Source organism: Leopardus geoffroyi, chromosome E3, assembly GCF_018350155.1.
Source record: "Leopardus geoffroyi isolate Oge1 chromosome E3, O.geoffroyi_Oge1_pat1.0, whole genome shotgun sequence".
NCBI lineage: Eukaryota > Metazoa > Chordata > Mammalia > Carnivora > Felidae > Leopardus > Leopardus geoffroyi.
The window spans coordinates 18,909,182-18,925,315 of NC_059340.1; the positions used below are offsets into that span (position 1 = coordinate 18,909,182).

The 16,134-nt window shown below is 55.6% G+C and overlaps 2 protein-coding genes across 5 annotated transcripts; both read left to right on the top strand.

Moving 5' to 3' along the window:
- Positions 1-1,254: 1,254 nt before the first annotated feature.
- LOC123589434 (keratin-associated protein 10-2) lies at positions 1,255-9,026 on the top strand. Of its 2 annotated transcripts, XM_045461511.1 has the most exons (6): positions 1,255-1,335; positions 1,576-1,611; positions 2,437-2,580; positions 2,789-2,944; positions 8,319-8,847; positions 9,000-9,026. In XM_045461511.1, the coding sequence occupies exons 2-5, from the start codon at positions 1,606-1,608 to the stop codon at positions 8,430-8,432; spliced, it is 420 nt and encodes a 139-aa protein (XP_045317467.1). In that variant the 5' UTR covers positions 1,255-1,335; positions 1,576-1,605; the 3' UTR covers positions 8,433-8,847; positions 9,000-9,026. The 2 variants fall into 2 exon arrangements, with proteins under 2 accessions (XP_045317467.1, XP_045317466.1); XM_045461510.1 differs by lacking the exons at positions 1,255-1,335; positions 1,576-1,611 and having other exon boundaries at positions 2,044-2,580.
- Positions 9,027-9,236: 210 nt separating this feature from the next.
- Positions 9,237-14,799, top strand: ALDOA (aldolase, fructose-bisphosphate A). 3 transcript variants are annotated; one of them, XM_045461505.1, is made up of 10 exons: positions 10,445-10,615; positions 11,583-11,736; positions 11,935-12,061; positions 12,147-12,358; positions 12,960-13,014; positions 13,146-13,306; positions 13,662-13,745; positions 13,873-14,047; positions 14,210-14,409; positions 14,495-14,799. In XM_045461505.1, exons 2-10 carry the CDS (start codon positions 11,596-11,598, stop codon positions 14,588-14,590), a joined length of 1,251 nt encoding a protein of 416 aa, XP_045317461.1. In that variant the 5' UTR covers positions 10,445-10,615; positions 11,583-11,595; the 3' UTR covers positions 14,591-14,799. The 3 variants fall into 3 exon arrangements, with proteins under 3 accessions (XP_045317463.1, XP_045317461.1, XP_045317462.1); XM_045461507.1 differs by lacking the exons at positions 10,445-10,615; positions 11,583-11,736 and adding an exon at positions 9,237-9,373; XM_045461506.1 differs by lacking the exon at positions 11,583-11,736 and having other exon boundaries at positions 10,447-10,615.
- The last annotated feature ends 1,335 nt before the right edge of the window (positions 14,800-16,134 follow it).

Genomic DNA, 16,134 nt, shown 5'->3' on the forward strand with positions numbered 1-16,134 from the left:
AACAGGTCCTACGGTAGAAATTTGGAAGAATGATTATATATTGTTACTTAGTTATGGTATTACAGATTATCTGATTCCCCTCCCCTAGTAGAATGTAATAAGCACCATGAGGGCAGGACATTTGTCAGCTTTATTCTCTGCTAGAGTCCCAGAGCCTAGATATGCTGTGAATGAACAAACGGAAGACAAAAGGGGCCCAGAGTGGATGATGTTGTCAGCTAAGCACTTGGGCTTTATCCTGGAGTCGGCTGGGGAGCCTCCAGAGGTTTAAAATAGAAAAGGGACACTGTCTGGGGTGCCGGGGTGGCTCAGTCAGTGAAGCGTCCAACTCTTGATTTCCCTTCAGGTCAAGATCTCACCGCTTATGAGTTCGAGCCACGCATCAGGCTCTCTGTTGTTAGCACGGAGCCCGGCTGGGATCCTGTCCCCTCTCTCTCTGTCCCTCCTCCACTCATTCTCTCTCTCCCTCTTTCTCAGAATAAATAAATAAACTTAAAAAAAAAAAGAGACAAAAGACCTTTTTTTTATTTTTTTAATGTTTATTTTTATATTTGAGAGAGAGAGAGAGAGAGAGAGAGAGAGAGAGCGCACAGGCAGGGGAGGGGCAGAGAGAGAAAGAGACCCTGAGACAGAACCCAAAGCAGGCTCCAAGCTGTCAGGAGAGAGCCCGACTGGAGGCTCGAACCCAGAGCCATGAGATCATGACCTGAGCCGAAGCCCGACGCTTAACCGAGCCCCCAAACCCCCCGGAAAAGGGACAAGATCTGATGTGGGTGGGAGGAAATCACTCTGACAATTATGTGAAGGTTAAAGAGACCCGCTGAAGTCTTAAATTAGGACACTGTCAATAGAAATGGGTGCGGCCAAGTTGGGGGAAAAAAAAAAAAGAGAATAGCGGTATACAGTTAACAAGTAGCTTTGATTTTTACAACATCCCCGTAAGGCAGGCGTTTCCCGGTTTTACAGACTCAGCGAGGCTCAGTGACTTGGCCGAAGTCACACAGCACGCTGCTGGTGTAGCCCCGGGTATCAGTCTTTTCTTTGCAGCGCCGCCGGACGCTGCACAAGATGGGGATCCGACTGCGGCAGGTGGCAGCGGGAAATCGCCACTTCCGTTCAGTAACGGCGGGAAAACCTGGTCGACCACGGCTACGAGGAGCTGGTGACCGCAGAGGAAGAAGGAATTTGGGTCTCGGCGGCCGCCGTAGGAGCGGCGCTCGGATCCCCATGGCAACGGCAAGAAGCAGCGGGAGCTTCTGGGCGGTGCTGCCGCCGCGGCGGATTGGATGAGAGCGGCGCGGAATCCGTGAACTGCCCGCGGCCCCGCGGGTGCAGGTGCTGGGGACCAGCGGACGGAGGGGGCCGGGGTGTGGGGACAGTCAAGGGTGTGGCCAGGGCCAGGCTGGGGCCTGCGACGGGGGCGCCGCCCCGAATCCCCCGGACCCCCGACCCCACTGTCCCGACCAGTAGCCATCGTTCGGCCTCAGTTTCTCCAAACTGGGCGGGGGGTATCGGGCACCCCAGTCCAATGGCCCCTCTCAGCCTCTGAGACCCAGGACTTTCTCTCCTCTGCAGCTCCTGGACTGACCGGCGCTGTCCTGCCCCATGGACGTGAGTCCTAGGCCCCTTACCCTTTCCCGGAGGGACCCCCTAAGTGCCTTAAACTCGCCCTGACTTTGCCTGCCTTCGAGCCCGGACTGGACAGGGGGCTCTGTACCCAACGTAGACCCTTCGAGCTCCGGAGGAGAGCTGTGAGACAGTGCCGGGAATAGACTTCCCACGGAGCGCACATTCCCGCGCTTCTTGGCAAGATGAGATGCTTGCCAAGTAATCAAGGAGAAGAGGCATCCCAGGCTGGGGGAGCAGCTCAGGCAGAGCCTCGGGGGTGGGAGAGAGGGTAGGCGTTTGGGGAGCTGCTGGGACTTCAGTATGGCTGGAGTGGAGAGGAGGAGGGAGGCCGAGGTGGGCAGGGCTAGCTCCGGGCTTTGCCACTGAGATAAGAAGTTTGGACTGAGTCACTGGGAGCCGTTGAAGGACAGGAAGGAAAGGACAGATACACAACACAGCTGGGATGGGAAGGGGCAGAATTGCGGGTTGGAAGACAGTCAGCGGCCAGTAATGCGGCCTAAGGGACAGTAAAGTAGTACAGAGGAATCAGAGACAATAGATATGTTATGGAGAGGCATCCTGAGAGGAAGAGCAACACATCTTGGAACATTCTAGAATGATCAACAGGTACCGATGGTGCTGAAACGGGGGCGACAGAGGAAGGTCACATTTGGGGAACAGGATAGTGTAGTCCCAATGACTCTCTCCCCAGCATCTGATGGCTGTTCCTCCCCTCTTCCCAGCCACCTCCGGTGTCCCTCCTGGTATTTTTGCCTTCCTGCAGCCCCTCCCACCTCCTTGTCACCCCTTCCTCCTGTGCTTGTCCAGGCCTCCTCTAGCCCGTGGAACCCAACCCCGGCTCCCGTCAGCAGTCCCTCCCTGCTGCTCCCCATCCCCGCCATCGTCTTCATCGCTGTGGGCATCTATTTGTTGCTGCTCGGTGTAGTGCTGCTGACGAGACACTGCCTGCTGGTGAGGGGCCTGGTGGAGGCTGAAGGGTGGGCTCTGGGGAAGAGGAGGCGGTCAGTCGGTGCCCTCATCTGCAGGCCCTTACTCTGAGGCTCCTTTGCCATTTAGTCCCCGCATCTGTACCTATCAAGGTCCCTCCTTTCCTGTCCCCCCCCCCCCCCCCCCCCCGCATGCCACCTGGCCCGGATCCTGAGCCCTTTCCATCTCCTAGGCCCAGGGCTGCTGCACGGACTGCAGCTCCCCCTGCAGGAAGCAAGGCGCTTCCCGGCCCCAGGACTGTTGCTGGACCTGTGCGGAAGCCTGCGACTTCCCTCTGCCCAGCCCCGCCCGCTGCCTGGATGCCTGCTGCCCCCAGCCCACCGAAGCTGTGAGTTCTTGTCCTGTCCCTGGCTCCCCGAGCCCCGACCTGGGCGCGCTCTGTGCGTTTTTGTGTTGTTGTTGTTCAACAACGTTGATTGCTGAGCACCTGCTTTAGGCCAGGCCCCGTTCGGGATCCTGGCGCAGTGGGAGACAGCCCAAGACACCATATACAGCACATCACATACTTTTCTGGTGCTGAAAACTACTTTGAGAGAAGAAAATAGGGTGGCAGCTGGAGAAAGGTGAGTACCATGTAAGGCACACAATGGCTTCCGAAAACGGAAATATAAACGACCCCTCTCACCGCTCCTTCTGTTCACTGAGTGAGCACTACATTCCAGACAGTGTGCCACTTTTACTGGCATTATTATTTTCTCAGCAACCCCGAGAGCTGGGTATTTTTTAAACATTTATTTATTTTTGAGAGAGAGAGAGAGAGAACGAGTAGGGGAGGGGCAGAAAGAGCCGGAGACACAGAATCCGAAGCAGGCTCCAGGATCCGAGCTGTCAGCACAGAGCCCGACATGGGGCTCAAACTCACGGACGGCAAGATCATGACCTGAGCCGAAGTGAGACGCTCAACTGAGCCACCCAGGCACCCCTGGGTATTATTTTTAATGTTTATTTATTTTGAGAGAGAGAGAGAGAGAGAGAGAGAGAGAGAGAGAGAGAATCCCAAGCAGGCTCTGCATTGTCAGCACAGACCCTGACGTGGGGCTCGATCTCATGAATCATGAAATCATGACTTAGCTGAAATCAAGAGTCAGACGCTTAAACGACTAAGCCACCCAGGCGCCCCAAGAGCGCTGGGTATTTTTAAAAAGCTATATAGTACTGATTATGAAAAGCATTGATTACAGTGTGCGTGTCGAAAAACATAGAAAGTACAAGCCACTTTATAAACCAGCTCCATAACCAAGGTTGCTACATTTTGTGTACGTCCCTCATATACTAATATGCAGTACTATTCCTGCTATATTATGCCATTATTTGGTAAAGATGGGGTCATACCACACATACTGTTTCATCACAACTGCTACTTGCCCTTTTTACCTGGACATCACACCTTGACCCCCTAGCTATGCCTGTGTGTGTAGATAGTTAAGTATTTTTATCCTGTTTTTGCAGGGGGACAAGTTGCCTCCGGGAGGTTTGGTCAGAGTCTTGCAGAGCAAATCGCTCCATTGTGTGTTGAAACAGAATCCTCAGGGAGGAGCTTTGCTCCCAGAGGCCAGGCCATTTTTGCCTTTGTGGGTTTTACGATGTTAAATGTAACTGACCACCTTCCTATTTGGGGCTCAGATTTAGACAGCAAAGCTCTTGCCTTTGAAGTGGTGACCTTCCCCAGGAGGAAAGAGAGAGGATAAAAGACCCAGCAAATTCCCAACTTGTGCGGACCTTAGTTGGTTAAATTCCTGGGAGAAGTTGTGAGTTTTGAAATAAATTATGAGGCAAGGGGCTCTCCTTCAAATAATCTGCTTTTGGTTTCTGAGGGGTAGCCGGGAGAGAGGAGCCCAGGACTGGGGGTAAGAGGGCAAAGGGGAAAACGAAGACCCAGGGTCCTAAAAACTCCTATTTTATAGGAAATGAATTACAAAGTGACTTCTGGCCCCCTCTCCTGGCCGGGGGGGGGGGGGGGGGGGGGTCGGTGGGGGTTGCCCTTTGCCCCTTCTGTCAGTCTGGGCCTTTCCTCCCTGGTCAGACCCATGAGGATGGAGTGAGGAATTCTGGACCTGGAGACCTCAGAGCCTGATCTATCCGGCTTCAGCCAGAGCCAGGAAGGAAGGATTCTAGAATGACACAGAGCAGGGCGGGATCATTCTGTCCTTGAGCCGTCTCTGTACGAAGTATAGTAAAGTGTCTGTTCTTCAGTTTCCTTACAGTAGTAACCAGGACCACAAATATTCCAAAGCTCTTGCCTACTTTATAGCGGTCCGAAACTGAGGCTTCCAGAGGCTTGAGTGAGTCACCTGAGGCCTCGGCCAGGACACAAACCCAGGTGTCTTTTCCTTTCGGGGACAAACCTGCCTCCTCTGCTTCTCCACAAGCATGTGGCAAGGATCTCATTCATTCATTTACTCATTCATTTATTCATTCACTTATGTATTCACCTACCAAAGATTTATGGAGTCACTGTCGAAGCCCTGTGCCAGGCCCTAGGGGCTCAGCAAAACAAGCTGGACACGGTCCCAGCCACACAGGGCTTCTATTCGAATGAAGGGCAGAGAAGAAAAAGTAGGCATAACGTTATGCTAGACCATGAGAAACGAAGTCATACAGCGCAATGGTTAGTTCTCAGCCCTGTGTGTGATCAGAGGCACACGTGAGACCTAGAAAACCACGCGTCCAGGCCCCACACTCGGTAGGTCTGGGATGGGATTGAAGTTGGTGAATTAAAAAAAATTTTTTTAGGGGCGCCTGGGTGGCGCAGTCGGTTAAGCGTCCGACTTCAGCCAGGTCACGTTCTCGCGGTCCGTGAGTTCGAGCCCCGCGTCGGGCTCTGGGCTGATGGCTCAGAGCCTGGAGCCTGTTTCCGATTCTGTGTCTCCCTCTCTCTCTGCCCCTCCCCCGTTCATGCTCTGTCTCTCTCTGTCCCAAAAATAAATAAAAAAACGTTGAAAAAAAAAATTAAAAAAAAAATTTTTTTTTAATGTTTATTTATTTTTGAGAGAGAGAGAGAGTGCGAACAGGGGAGGGGCGGAGAGGGGGACAGGTGATGTGAAGCAGGCTCTGCGCTGACAGCAGAGAGCCCGACGTGAGGCTCGAACACATGAACAGTGAGATCATGACCTGAGCCAAAGTCAGACTGCTCAACCGATTGAGCCACCCAAGTGCCCTGGATTTCATGCATTTCTAACAAATTAATTAATTAATTAAACAAACCCTGGGGCACATCAGGGTTAAGAACTATTGTTCAGGGCAGTGCCTGGGTGGCTCAGTCTGTTGGGCGGCCGACTCTTGATCTTGGTTCAGTTCTTTTTTTTTTTTTTAATGTTTATTTTATTTATTTTTTTAAATGTTTATTATTTTTTTTTTTAATTTTTTTTTTTTCAACGTTTATTTATTTTTTTGGGGACAGAGAGAGACAGAGCATGAACGGGGGAGGGGCAGAGAGAGAGGGAGACACAGAATTGGAAACAGGCTCCAGGCTCTGAGCTGTCAGCACAGAGCCCGAAGCGGGGCTCGAACTCACGGACCGTGAGATCATGACCTGGCTGAAGTCGGACGCTTAACCGACTGCGCCACCCAGGCGCCCCAAATGTTTATTTATTTTTGAGAGAGAGAGACAGAATGCGAGTGGGGGAGAGCCAGAGATAGAGGGAGACACAGAAGCCGAAGCAGGCTCCGGGCTCCGGGCTGTAGGCACAGAGCCCAACATGGGCTCGAACTCTCAGACCACGAGATCACGACCTGCGGCAAAATCGGCACGCCCCCCTCCCCCCACCCCCGCCCCCGGTTTGCCTCCATGCTGGGCACGGAGCCTATTTAAAAACCTGGGCGAGAGATCGGAGACAAGAATATCTGCCTGCCATTGAGTGTTCACTGTGTACCAGGCATTGTCCTTGCCGCCATGAGCCTATGAAGGAGGCACATTTGGATGAGAAAACTGAGGCTCGAAACGTGAATTAGCCAAACCTGGGCCTGAATTCGATTCACATCCGGGCCTGAGCTCTAACCACCAAAGATGGCTGGCCTTCCCAAAATCAAAGTGAGAGACATAGAAGCGGAAAGAGCCTAACACACAAGGGTTAACGGTCTTGTGGCATTCTTGCTTAATGTACTGAAGTAGCAGATTCCTTCGAGAAGCCACATGGCTGCTTGTGAGAGTCGAGAAATCCATTAGACAGTTATAAATGACTAGCTGTAAACCCTTCCAGTGGACAGAGCCCAGAAATACTTTTCATACCCTCTCCTCTGAGCTGATGGCAACGGAGCGTCTCTCAGCCACCGGTCCTGTGTAGGGAGTGACGGTGTGGTCCTCCAAAAACCCACAGAGCCCGCTTCATGCCCAGACTGGGACTCCCCAGGGAGGCCCCAAACCACCCCAGCATCAAACACAAGGGAACCACTTCAATCTCCCTTCCACCATGACACCTCTAGCCTCCTTCTTGAGAGACAATTCTGCTGGCACGACACCAGCCCAGTTCAGACCCCTGTCCTTGCAGCGGGCAGATCCCCTCCCCTCACCGCAGCCCCTACTGATATCTGATCTCACCAGTCATCTGACACCGCACCCCCAAACCTCAGCTGTTTGAAAGGTCATTCCCCTATTCCTGGCTTGGCCTGGTGTCTGATTGAGCTGTGCAACTGTGACTGTCACTAGCTCTGCCTCAGGCCTCCAGGAGCCAATCTCCTGTCACATCCTGGGTGTGTCCCACCCCAGCCACTTGGCCTGACTCCAGTCCATGCGTGAAGCAGTCACAGATCACCCTTGTCCCAGGGCAGGAAGGGAGACACAGGACAGTTCTCCGTTCTTGTCACTAAGGACATGCTGTTCCTAGTTCCCAAGAGACAGACCCTTCTGATTTCCTTGAAGCCCTCTTCTTTCTTCTTTGCCCAAAGAGGGGGAAATGATTTGATTTATCCACTCATTCAACATTCATTTGTTTCTCACATACCTACTGAGCACGAATACCCGTGCTAGGCCAGTGGTGACATGAGATAAACTGTCCCTGTCCCAGCAGACCCAGAAGGAAGCTGGTATTCCTGGCATTGGTGTGGAGGGGTATCCCCCTCTCTAAGCCTCCATTGCCTCTTTTGTAAAGAGGCCCCCTGTGCAAGGTTCTGATACATAAAAGAGAGGTGACTCTGTGTGAAACACTAACAAATTTTCTTAGATCTGTACATTACCATTCTCAAAGACAATTGCGATTTTTTTAAAAGTCATTCATGAATACAGTCTGTGCCTTGCATGGGGTAGGCGCTCAGAAATGATGAACGAGATCCTGCAATCTGGTCTCGTGCCAAGGAAGAAATTCACAAAACCAAGTCATTTTCATCACGGACAGAAAATGTGTGCTCTCCCCGGTCTCCTGGCTTGGAATTGAATGAGGCCACAAGGATATAGTAGAATCATCTTGGAGCTGAACATTGGGACTTAATCAAACAGGACTATTTGGTCCTCAGTCTCCTTGTCCATTAAATAGGAAGAAGGAAAGAACCGCCTGAACTCAGTTGTTTGGAACACTGCCTCCTTGCTGATTTAATAGCACAGGGAATTGATTTGTTCCCAAGAATGGTAGACGGTACCCTCTGTTCCACTGGGCAAATGGGACTCTCCAGGCCTCTCTGTTCCCTTCTCCCCTGAGAGGGAAACAGTGTAGGGCACTGGTCACCCTTCCTCCTGCCCACCGCCCTCACCCCTTTCTCCTCTCCCTCAGGATTGGGCCTCTCGCTGCCCTCGCTGCTGCCCACTCTGCGACTGTGCCTGTGCGTGCCAACTTCCTGACTGCCAGAGCCTCAACTGTCTCTGCTTTGAGATCAAGCTCCGATGAGGACCCGGAGTCCTTGCCCTTTGGGGAGTGGCCAGCCTCCTGGGCCCACATGTCCCTTTCCCTGAGGGGCCACTGGACACCTTTCTCTAGGCCACTGGAACCACAAATGGCCTGCCCAGCTCATCAGCCCGGGAACCAGCTGTGGAGAGCCTGGCTTCCTGCAGAGCAGGACTCAGAGAGCCCTTGGCCCGCTGGACTGCAACCCCTTTGGGGGGCCAGGAGGGAGAGGGGCTAGTGCTCTGGCAGGTGCCCCTCCCCGCCTCTCCTCCTCCCCACATAAACTGTTAAAATTGAAGGTGAGGGTGGGAGACACTGCTCACCACAGACCACATTATGGGACAAACTTGAGCCTCGAGCGTCAGGATATAGGGGTACCACAACCACACCTTGTCCATGGACTCTTGGTTATTTTGAGGTGAGTGTAGTGCCTGCAGCTGCTCTCCCGCCAAAAGCTTGGTCTCCTGAGAATCACAACAGCCATCATCAGGGCCCAGAGGGAGGGGGTTGAGAAGGAGGCAGAGAGGGCCACAGATCTGAGTCCCCTTTCCTCTCCTTCCCTCCCCACAGATCCCTGGCAAAGATTGATTTCTCTTGACAGCCTTTGAGGGCCTCAGGCTGGATTTCCAAGGAAGAAATTTCCTCAGATGGACGGGTGAGTGGGCAGGGGCCCTCCCCCTGCCCCCCAACTAGGGCAGGCCCAGAGCTTCCTCCCCCTTCTCTCACTTTAGGCCCCACGCTGGCCTGAATGTCAGGGGCTTCAGGTTTCCCTAAATATAGGACCCTGCCAGGGGATCCGTGGCAAGGAAAGGGCAGGGGTCACCGGAGAAGGTTGGGGACATTGGCTGGGGGGAGGGCAGGAGCTGCCTTATAACCCAGCCCAGGAGCGGCCTGGCTCACTCGCTGCTGACCAGGCTCTGCCCGCTCCTTGAGCCTCCTCGCAGGTGGGCGCCAGCAGGACGCCGCAGGGTTGGGGTTGGGCCTAAGGGGTCCAGATTAGGAGGGGAGGCTTGGCTGGTAGGATGAGGGACTCGGAATGTATCTGGGGGCTGACCGGCTAGGGACAGGTTTGAGTCTGGAGGGGAAGTCAGGTCCCAGGGAGACGTTTGCGCGGGGACTCTGGCGCTGCATCTCCAGACTCGCTGGGGCGAGCGGCGGCCGGCCGGTTCCGCCGCAGTCTGGCTGTGGATGGCGGCGGGGGCCGCAGGCGGGTCCGCGCCGGCCCGGGCGGAGAGGGCGTGCTCACGCACGGCGAGGCCGGTCCCCCGCGGCCGCGAGCCCGACCCGGGCAGCTGGGGCGCCTACACCGGCGCGACGCGGGCGGGCCACCCGGAACGGCTGCCGCCCGGCCTCCGCCCCCGCCCCCCCCGCCAGCCCCGCCGCCCTGTCGTGTTCCTCCCGGGGCAGCCACTCGCCGCCCTTTCCCCCCGCCGCTCTTCCACCTGGGCTGGTGACCCAGGGAGGGGCGGCCCCGCGCGCCAGAGCCCGCAAGTCGAGCCTGCAGGCGAGGCCGGCAGACGCCCAACCTCCGGGTTCTGTCACAGTGTGACACACGCTGCATCAGCGCAGGCCGGAAGCTGGGGCTGCCCCGCGGCCGCGCGGCTGGGCCTAGACCGGGAGGCTGAGCCTCCGTCCTTTCAGGCTCTTGCACCCACTTGCCCCCACCTCCCTTCCCATCTCCTCCGGGGCCCCTAATCGGCTGAGTCACGGCTCCCCAGAACGCGCCAACTGGGGGGAGAAGGGAGACGGCGGGTGGGGGGTGGAGAGCCCAGGCAACCCGAAGGATGTGGCCCGAGTCACGTCCTAGGGGGCCGGGGGGTGGGGGGGGCGCAGGGATCGTGTTCTCGTAGCGCTGGCCCCGCCCAGGCGCCGCCTCCGGGCTTCGCCTTTCGGGGGCGGCCTCTACACCGTTCCTCTCCTGCAATTGGACGCCAGCGCTCTCCCGGCCCCCTTCAAGGGAAAAAACCCGGCGGAGGCTGGCGCGGTGCCTTTATAAGCCCAGCGCCACCTCCCTGCTTCCCGCCCCCTGCGCCGCCCCCTCCGGAGCTGAGTGGGCTGCGTTCCGCTTGGAACGCGCCGCAGAAGCAGGGTGCTGGTGACGACTGCAGCGTTCGCTCCCTCAGTCCGCTCGCCGGCCCGTCGCCCTCCACCGCTGCACCCCGCAAACCCGCCCCCTCCCGTGCCAGGTGAGCGCCCCTCGCCGTGTGCGAAGGTCAGGGACCCTGGAGAAGGATCCTGGGGGCAGTGGCCGGTCGGGTCGGAGCCCACCCCCATTCCCCCGTCCCAGCATCTCCCCCCGCCCCACTACCTCCCACATACATGCTCCCAGCCCGGACTCCTCAACCCTCTTCAGCTTGAGTTTCCTTGGTTTGCTGCGCAATGCAGCGACTACGCGCGCTGAGTCATGGCGGAGGAGGAAGCAGGACGAGATGAAGGGCCATTCCTTTTCTCCTTTTCTTGCTGGGATCCCAGGTGCAAAGAATTACGGCCCCTTTGCCTCTGCGGTGATCCTAAGAGGCAGCGAGGGGGTGGGGGCCAGCTCGTATACTCTCAGGGTTTCCGAAAGCGTGGTTGGTCCCTGCGCTGGGAGGTGGGACCCCCCTGGCGAGGAGGGGAAACCCCTTGGAGGCGCGTGCCGCTCAGTTAACACTTTCCGTGCCTTTACTTATCTGGTGACCTTGATTGTGAGCCTGAACAGCTGCAGCTGTGCGGGCAGACAGGAGCATTTTCAGGGGAAGGGGTGGGGCCGCTCGCCTCTCTACCATTCTCTTACCCTGTATGAGCAATGAGATCGGTAAACCTTACCCCGTTCCTCCCCCTTGGGCTGGGCTTCCTCTGCTGCCCTTTGCTGGGCTTCCCGTTACCCTCCTGCCCTTTTTTCTAACACCCTTTTCCTAAGGCCCTCCCCCAACCCTGGGAGGAGAAGCTTGACCTTGGGATGTCCTTGAGGCTTTGGAGCCTGGGCTGGCCCTGGAATCTTGGGTGGATCCCGTACAGCAGTCAGAAGATCTGGGTTCTAGTCTCAGCTCTGGCCCTTGGTTTCTGTGGGGCTTGAAGCCCAGAGCTTTCCCTTCTCTGGGTCCTTCTGTTGGGCCCTCTGCCTGATGTGCGACCTCTAAATTCTAAAATACTCCGGTTCGGTTCTGCTTCTAGGCAAGGTGACCCCATGGCAGAGCGCAAGCCAGAAGGGTCCAGCTTCTACATGACCTGTCTTTCCATGTCTTTGGCCTATTGCTTTACCACAGATGCCAGTACGCAACCCCACCCTAAGGTGGGAAACACCCAGCAACAAACAAAGTTAGGGAAGGTACAGGAGGCAGGCCTAGTACAGGGAAGTGGGGTGTAGGGGAGGCTTGGGCACAGGAAGTGCCCCAAGACCTGCCCAGTGTGGACTAGGGGAGGTAGGGAACCTTTGTCCTCACCTCCAGGCAAGGGGCCCTGCTTGTGGGGAGACCGTGGGAAGACCCAGCTAACCATTCCTCCCCTGTCTGCCTCCTTTGGCCAGGAACTGACCGGCACCATGCCCTACCAATACCCAGCGCTGACCCCAGAGCAGAAGAAGGAGCTCTCTGACATCGCTCACCGCATTGTGGCTCCGGGCAAGGGCATCCTGGCTGCAGATGAGTCCACTGGTACGGGCAGGACACAGTGGGAGGAGGACCCAGGGTTGAGGGTGACAGGCTGATCCTCTTATTTTTATACGATGTCCCCTCCTAGGGAGCATTGCCAAGCGGCTGCAGTCCATCGGCACCGAGAACACCGAGGAGAACCGGCGCTTCTACCGCCAGCTGCTGCTGACTGCCGACGACCGTGTGAATCCCTGCATTGGGGGTGTCATCCTCTTCCACGAGACACTGTACCAGAAGACAGACGATGGCCGCCCCTTCCCCCAAGTCATCAAATCCAAGGGCGGTGTTGTGGGCATCAAGGTGAGGGGGCTGGGTCTCAGGATATGAGATGGATCTCGGGGAAAGAAATCAGAGTGGCAGGCCGGGGTGGGGGTGGACATTGGGTTGGGAGCCTGGAGACGGGAGTGGAGTCTGCCCCAGGCCACCTCCGAAGCATGTGTGAGAAAAGCCAGAAACGTATGGGAACTGCTTGGCTTCTTTTTATTTTCTTTTTTTAATATTTTAGTTAAGTAATCTCTGTACCCGGTGTGGGGCTCGAACTCACAACCCCGAGATCGAGAGTCCCATGCTCCCCCGACTGAGCCAGCCAGGTACCCCTGCTTGGCACTTTTCATCCTCGTAACTCCAAGAGCAAGGCGTTCCCCTTGTACAGACTAAGACCCAGAAGCTCAAGGCAGTGAAGTGTTTGGCTCGCAGAGTTAGTAAGTGGTGGCAGTCCAGGCTTTGTCCAGTAACCTCGCCGTGTATTTTCCTTCCTAGGCCCAGGTATTGTAACTAACTGAAAACATTTGCAAACCGTGAGGTATCACTTAAGATTAAGTAAAGTGAGGGGCAGAGTGGAGTACTAGAGGTCACTGCTCCTATCTTATGTTGTTGCTGCTCCCCCCCCCCACCCCAACAGGTGGACAAGGGCGTGGTACCCCTGGCAGGAACGAACGGCGAGACTACCACCCAAGGTGAGAACCGTTCTGCTCCCTGCCCTACGGACTGACTCACCCAGGCCACCAGCCCTCTGGGTGCCGAGGTTGAGTGGGGAGCCGCCTGCCCCCTCCTCTGCTGTGCTCTGACGATTCTGTTCCCTCTCCAGGGCTGGATGGGCTGTCTGAGCGCTGTGCCCAGTACAAGAAGGACGGAGCCGACTTTGCCAAGTGGCGCTGTGTGCTGAAGATTGGGGAACACACCCCCTCAGCCCTTGCCATCATGGAAAACGCCAACGTGCTGGCCCGTTATGCCAGCATCTGCCAGCAGGTGGGCCTCCAGTTCCCCAGCAGGCCACCTCCCACCTCATTTGGTTCCAGAGTGTCAGCTAGCCTGCCACCCATCTGCCAGGATATGCACCTCCCCCAGCGCAGTTGTTCTGGATCTTCCCCAAGCATCAGTTTCAGGCCTGTGGAGGACACTCGGGGGTTCTGTGAGCAGAGGAGCAGAATAGGGATTGTGTGGGTGTCTTGGAGGAGATGCCTGTTCCCTACAGTCTGCTGAGGGCCGTGAGGCCATGAGTCTCTGTCATCATGGAGATAAGATCTTGGCTGATAGCTGTGGAGACCTATGGGTGGGCTTCAGCTTAGAAGGCCTCATGGCCACCCTGTCCCTCACCCCACAGAATGGCATCGTGCCCATCGTGGAGCCCGAGATCCTCCCTGATGGGGACCATGACTTGAAGCGCTGTCAGTATGTAACCGAGAAGGTAAGTTCCCTGCCTGCCTGGGCAGTATGGTGGATAGGCGACTGGGCCAAGGGCTGTAGGACTGACCCCTGTTTCCCCCGCCTCCCCCGCCTCGGTCGCAACCGACTTTGGCCCTGCTCTGCTCTAGGTGCTGGCTGCTGTCTACAAGGCTCTGAGTGACCACCACATCTACCTGGAAGGCACTTTGCTGAAGCCCAATATGGTAACCCCAGGCCACGCCTGCACCCATAAATACTCTCATGAGGAGATTGCCATGGCAACTGTCACAGCTCTGCGCCGCACGGTGCCCCCCGCTGTCACTGGTGAGACCCACATCCTCATCTTGACCTCTGGGAGGTAGATGAACTGTGCCCACAATCTTTACGCCCATTTGGTCTGACTTCCAGCTCAGCTTCTAGGGGCTCCTACCAAGCCCTGAGTCTCCGACTATATCTGCTTCCCCCCCTTCACCCCTTGTTCTACAGGGATCACCTTCCTGTCTGGAGGCCAGAGTGAGGAGGAGGCTTCCATCAACCTCAACGCCATCAACAAATGCCCCCTGCTGAAGCCGTGGGCCCTGACCTTCTCCTATGGCCGAGCCCTGCAGGCTTCTGCCCTGAAGGCCTGGGGTGGAAAGAAGGAGAACCTGAAGGCTGCCCAGGAGGAGTATGTCAAGCGAGCCCTGGTAAGGATGAGGGCAAGAGGCGGGCGGGGTGCCGGGGCGGACGGGATTTTGATGAGACCTCACTCTGGCTCCTCTCCCCTCTTAGGCCAACAGCCTCGCTTGCCAAGGAAAGTACACCCCAAGTGGTCAGGCTGGGGCCGCAGCCAGCGAGTCTCTCTTCATCTCTAACCATGCCTACTAAGCGGAGGTGTCCTAAGGCTGCCCCCTCGACACTCCAGGCCCCGTCCCCTCCCACACTCACTCTGGAGGAGGGGACTTCACCCAGGGCTCCAGGCTGCTCTTTCCCATCACTTTTGCCTCCCATGTGACATTGGTGTGTGGTGTTGTCTGTATATGCTAACTCCACTGCTCTTTCCAGCCCACTGCCAATAAACATCTATTTAAGGGGGAGTGTGCCGTCCGTGTCTGGTGTTCAGGACCGGGGAGGGCCAGGGGAGGTGGCAGAGCCTAGAAGAAGAAAGATCCCTTGTTTCCTATTCTTCCTTCCTGGGCAGGAGAAAAGTGAATGGGTTGGGAGAGGACCTTCCTGCTTTGTTTAATGCTTGCCCAGGGCTTCAAGAAGAGAGCTTGTGAAATTTTCTCCCTACCATCAAGCTCCCCATCTGCTTTTACCAGCAGCACCTGATAAGGCTCACAGTTGGGGGGAGTATGTGTTAGGCTCAGTCTCACTTTTAGACCCAGAACTCACAGGTGCACAAGGCCCCCGTGACAAAAACAGCCACTAACCTAAGCCAACATTTCCTGAGTGGTATGAGCCAGGTGACAACGACACGACACCACGCAAGTGATCTGTATGAGTGGGTGTTGTTATTCCCATCTCCCGCTTAAGTCCGTGCTGCCTGAGGTTGCACTTTCTTGATGAAGACAAGATTATTAATGCCTATGTCCTTAATCTGTACTGTTGAGCTTGTCTGTTTTCCCATCTCAACAGGAGATGGGATTAGAACTGGTTTCTTAATTAATCTTCCTTGGACCATGGAACCGGCTGAAGAACCTGGAATTTATTCCAACAACCCCCTCAACAACACAGATTGTTCAGCCCCCTCAACAACACAGGGCGCAGGTTCCAGGTTAAGAACTGGGCCAAAGTAGCTGCTGCGTTCCATGGAGCCAGAATGAAGGCCCCGTACTTAATGCCTCTGCCACACCTTGAACCCTTTCCCAGTCATCCAGGTTGGGCTGTAGCAGTAACTGCATCAGGTCTCTTGAGCTGTTAAAGGCCCTAGTTCTAACCAGGGATCTTAGTGAGTCCTGCCACTTCCTGAATTTCCCTCTGGGCCCTTTGCTGTCTGAGCTCCCTTCTGGAGGGAAAAAAATAACCTTGACTTTTGTGATCTCTCTGGACCTACTGAATTCCTGTAGTGATGTGCATAGAACTGACTTAACCTAGGACTTTTTAGGAGTTTAAGAACTTGGTCACTTCCTTCAGTGCACATCTGCATCTATTACCTACATACAAAACCAACCCCACTCCCAGTGCCTCTCTAAGCTTTGGCCTCACTTCTGTGCCTAGCCTCACTCAATTCTCTGAAACAAAGTCTTAAGGAAAGCAAATAAAAAATTGAAGGTCAACAGAAGATAGCAAAAAGTTTTCAAAAGGGAGCAGCATGTGCAAAGTCTCAGACACCAAGTATGCTCACAGACCAGTCACTTCCCCAAATACCAGTGGCGGGGTGGGGGGGGTGGGGGGTGGGCTTTTTATACTAACGGTGAATTCCAGAACGT

What these genes read in the sequence shown, in the direction of transcription:
- ALDOA (XM_045461505.1), top strand. Translation starts at nt 11,596, where the DNA reads ATGGCAGAGCGCAAGCCAGAAGGGTCCAGCTTCTACATGACCTGTCTT. An exon ending in GCGGTGTTGTGGGCATCAAG is followed by an intron (nt 12,359 to 12,959) that starts GTGAGGGGGCTG and finishes CCACCCCAACAG; the next exon opens with GTGGACAAGGGCGTGGTACC. An exon ending in GTCAGTATGTAACCGAGAAG is followed by an intron (nt 13,746 to 13,872) that starts GTAAGTTCCCTG and finishes GCTCTGCTCTAG; the next exon opens with GTGCTGGCTGCTGTCTACAA.
- LOC123589434 (XM_045461510.1), top strand. Translation starts at nt 2,242, where the DNA reads ATGGTGCTGAAACGGGGGCGACAGAGGAAGGTCACATTTGGGGAACAG. An exon ending in TGACGAGACACTGCCTGCTG is followed by an intron (nt 2,581 to 2,788) that starts GTGAGGGGCCTG and finishes TCCATCTCCTAG; the next exon opens with GCCCAGGGCTGCTGCACGGA. An exon ending in GCCCCCAGCCCACCGAAGCT is followed by an intron (nt 2,945 to 8,318) that starts GTGAGTTCTTGT and finishes CCTCTCCCTCAG; the next exon opens with GATTGGGCCTCTCGCTGCCC.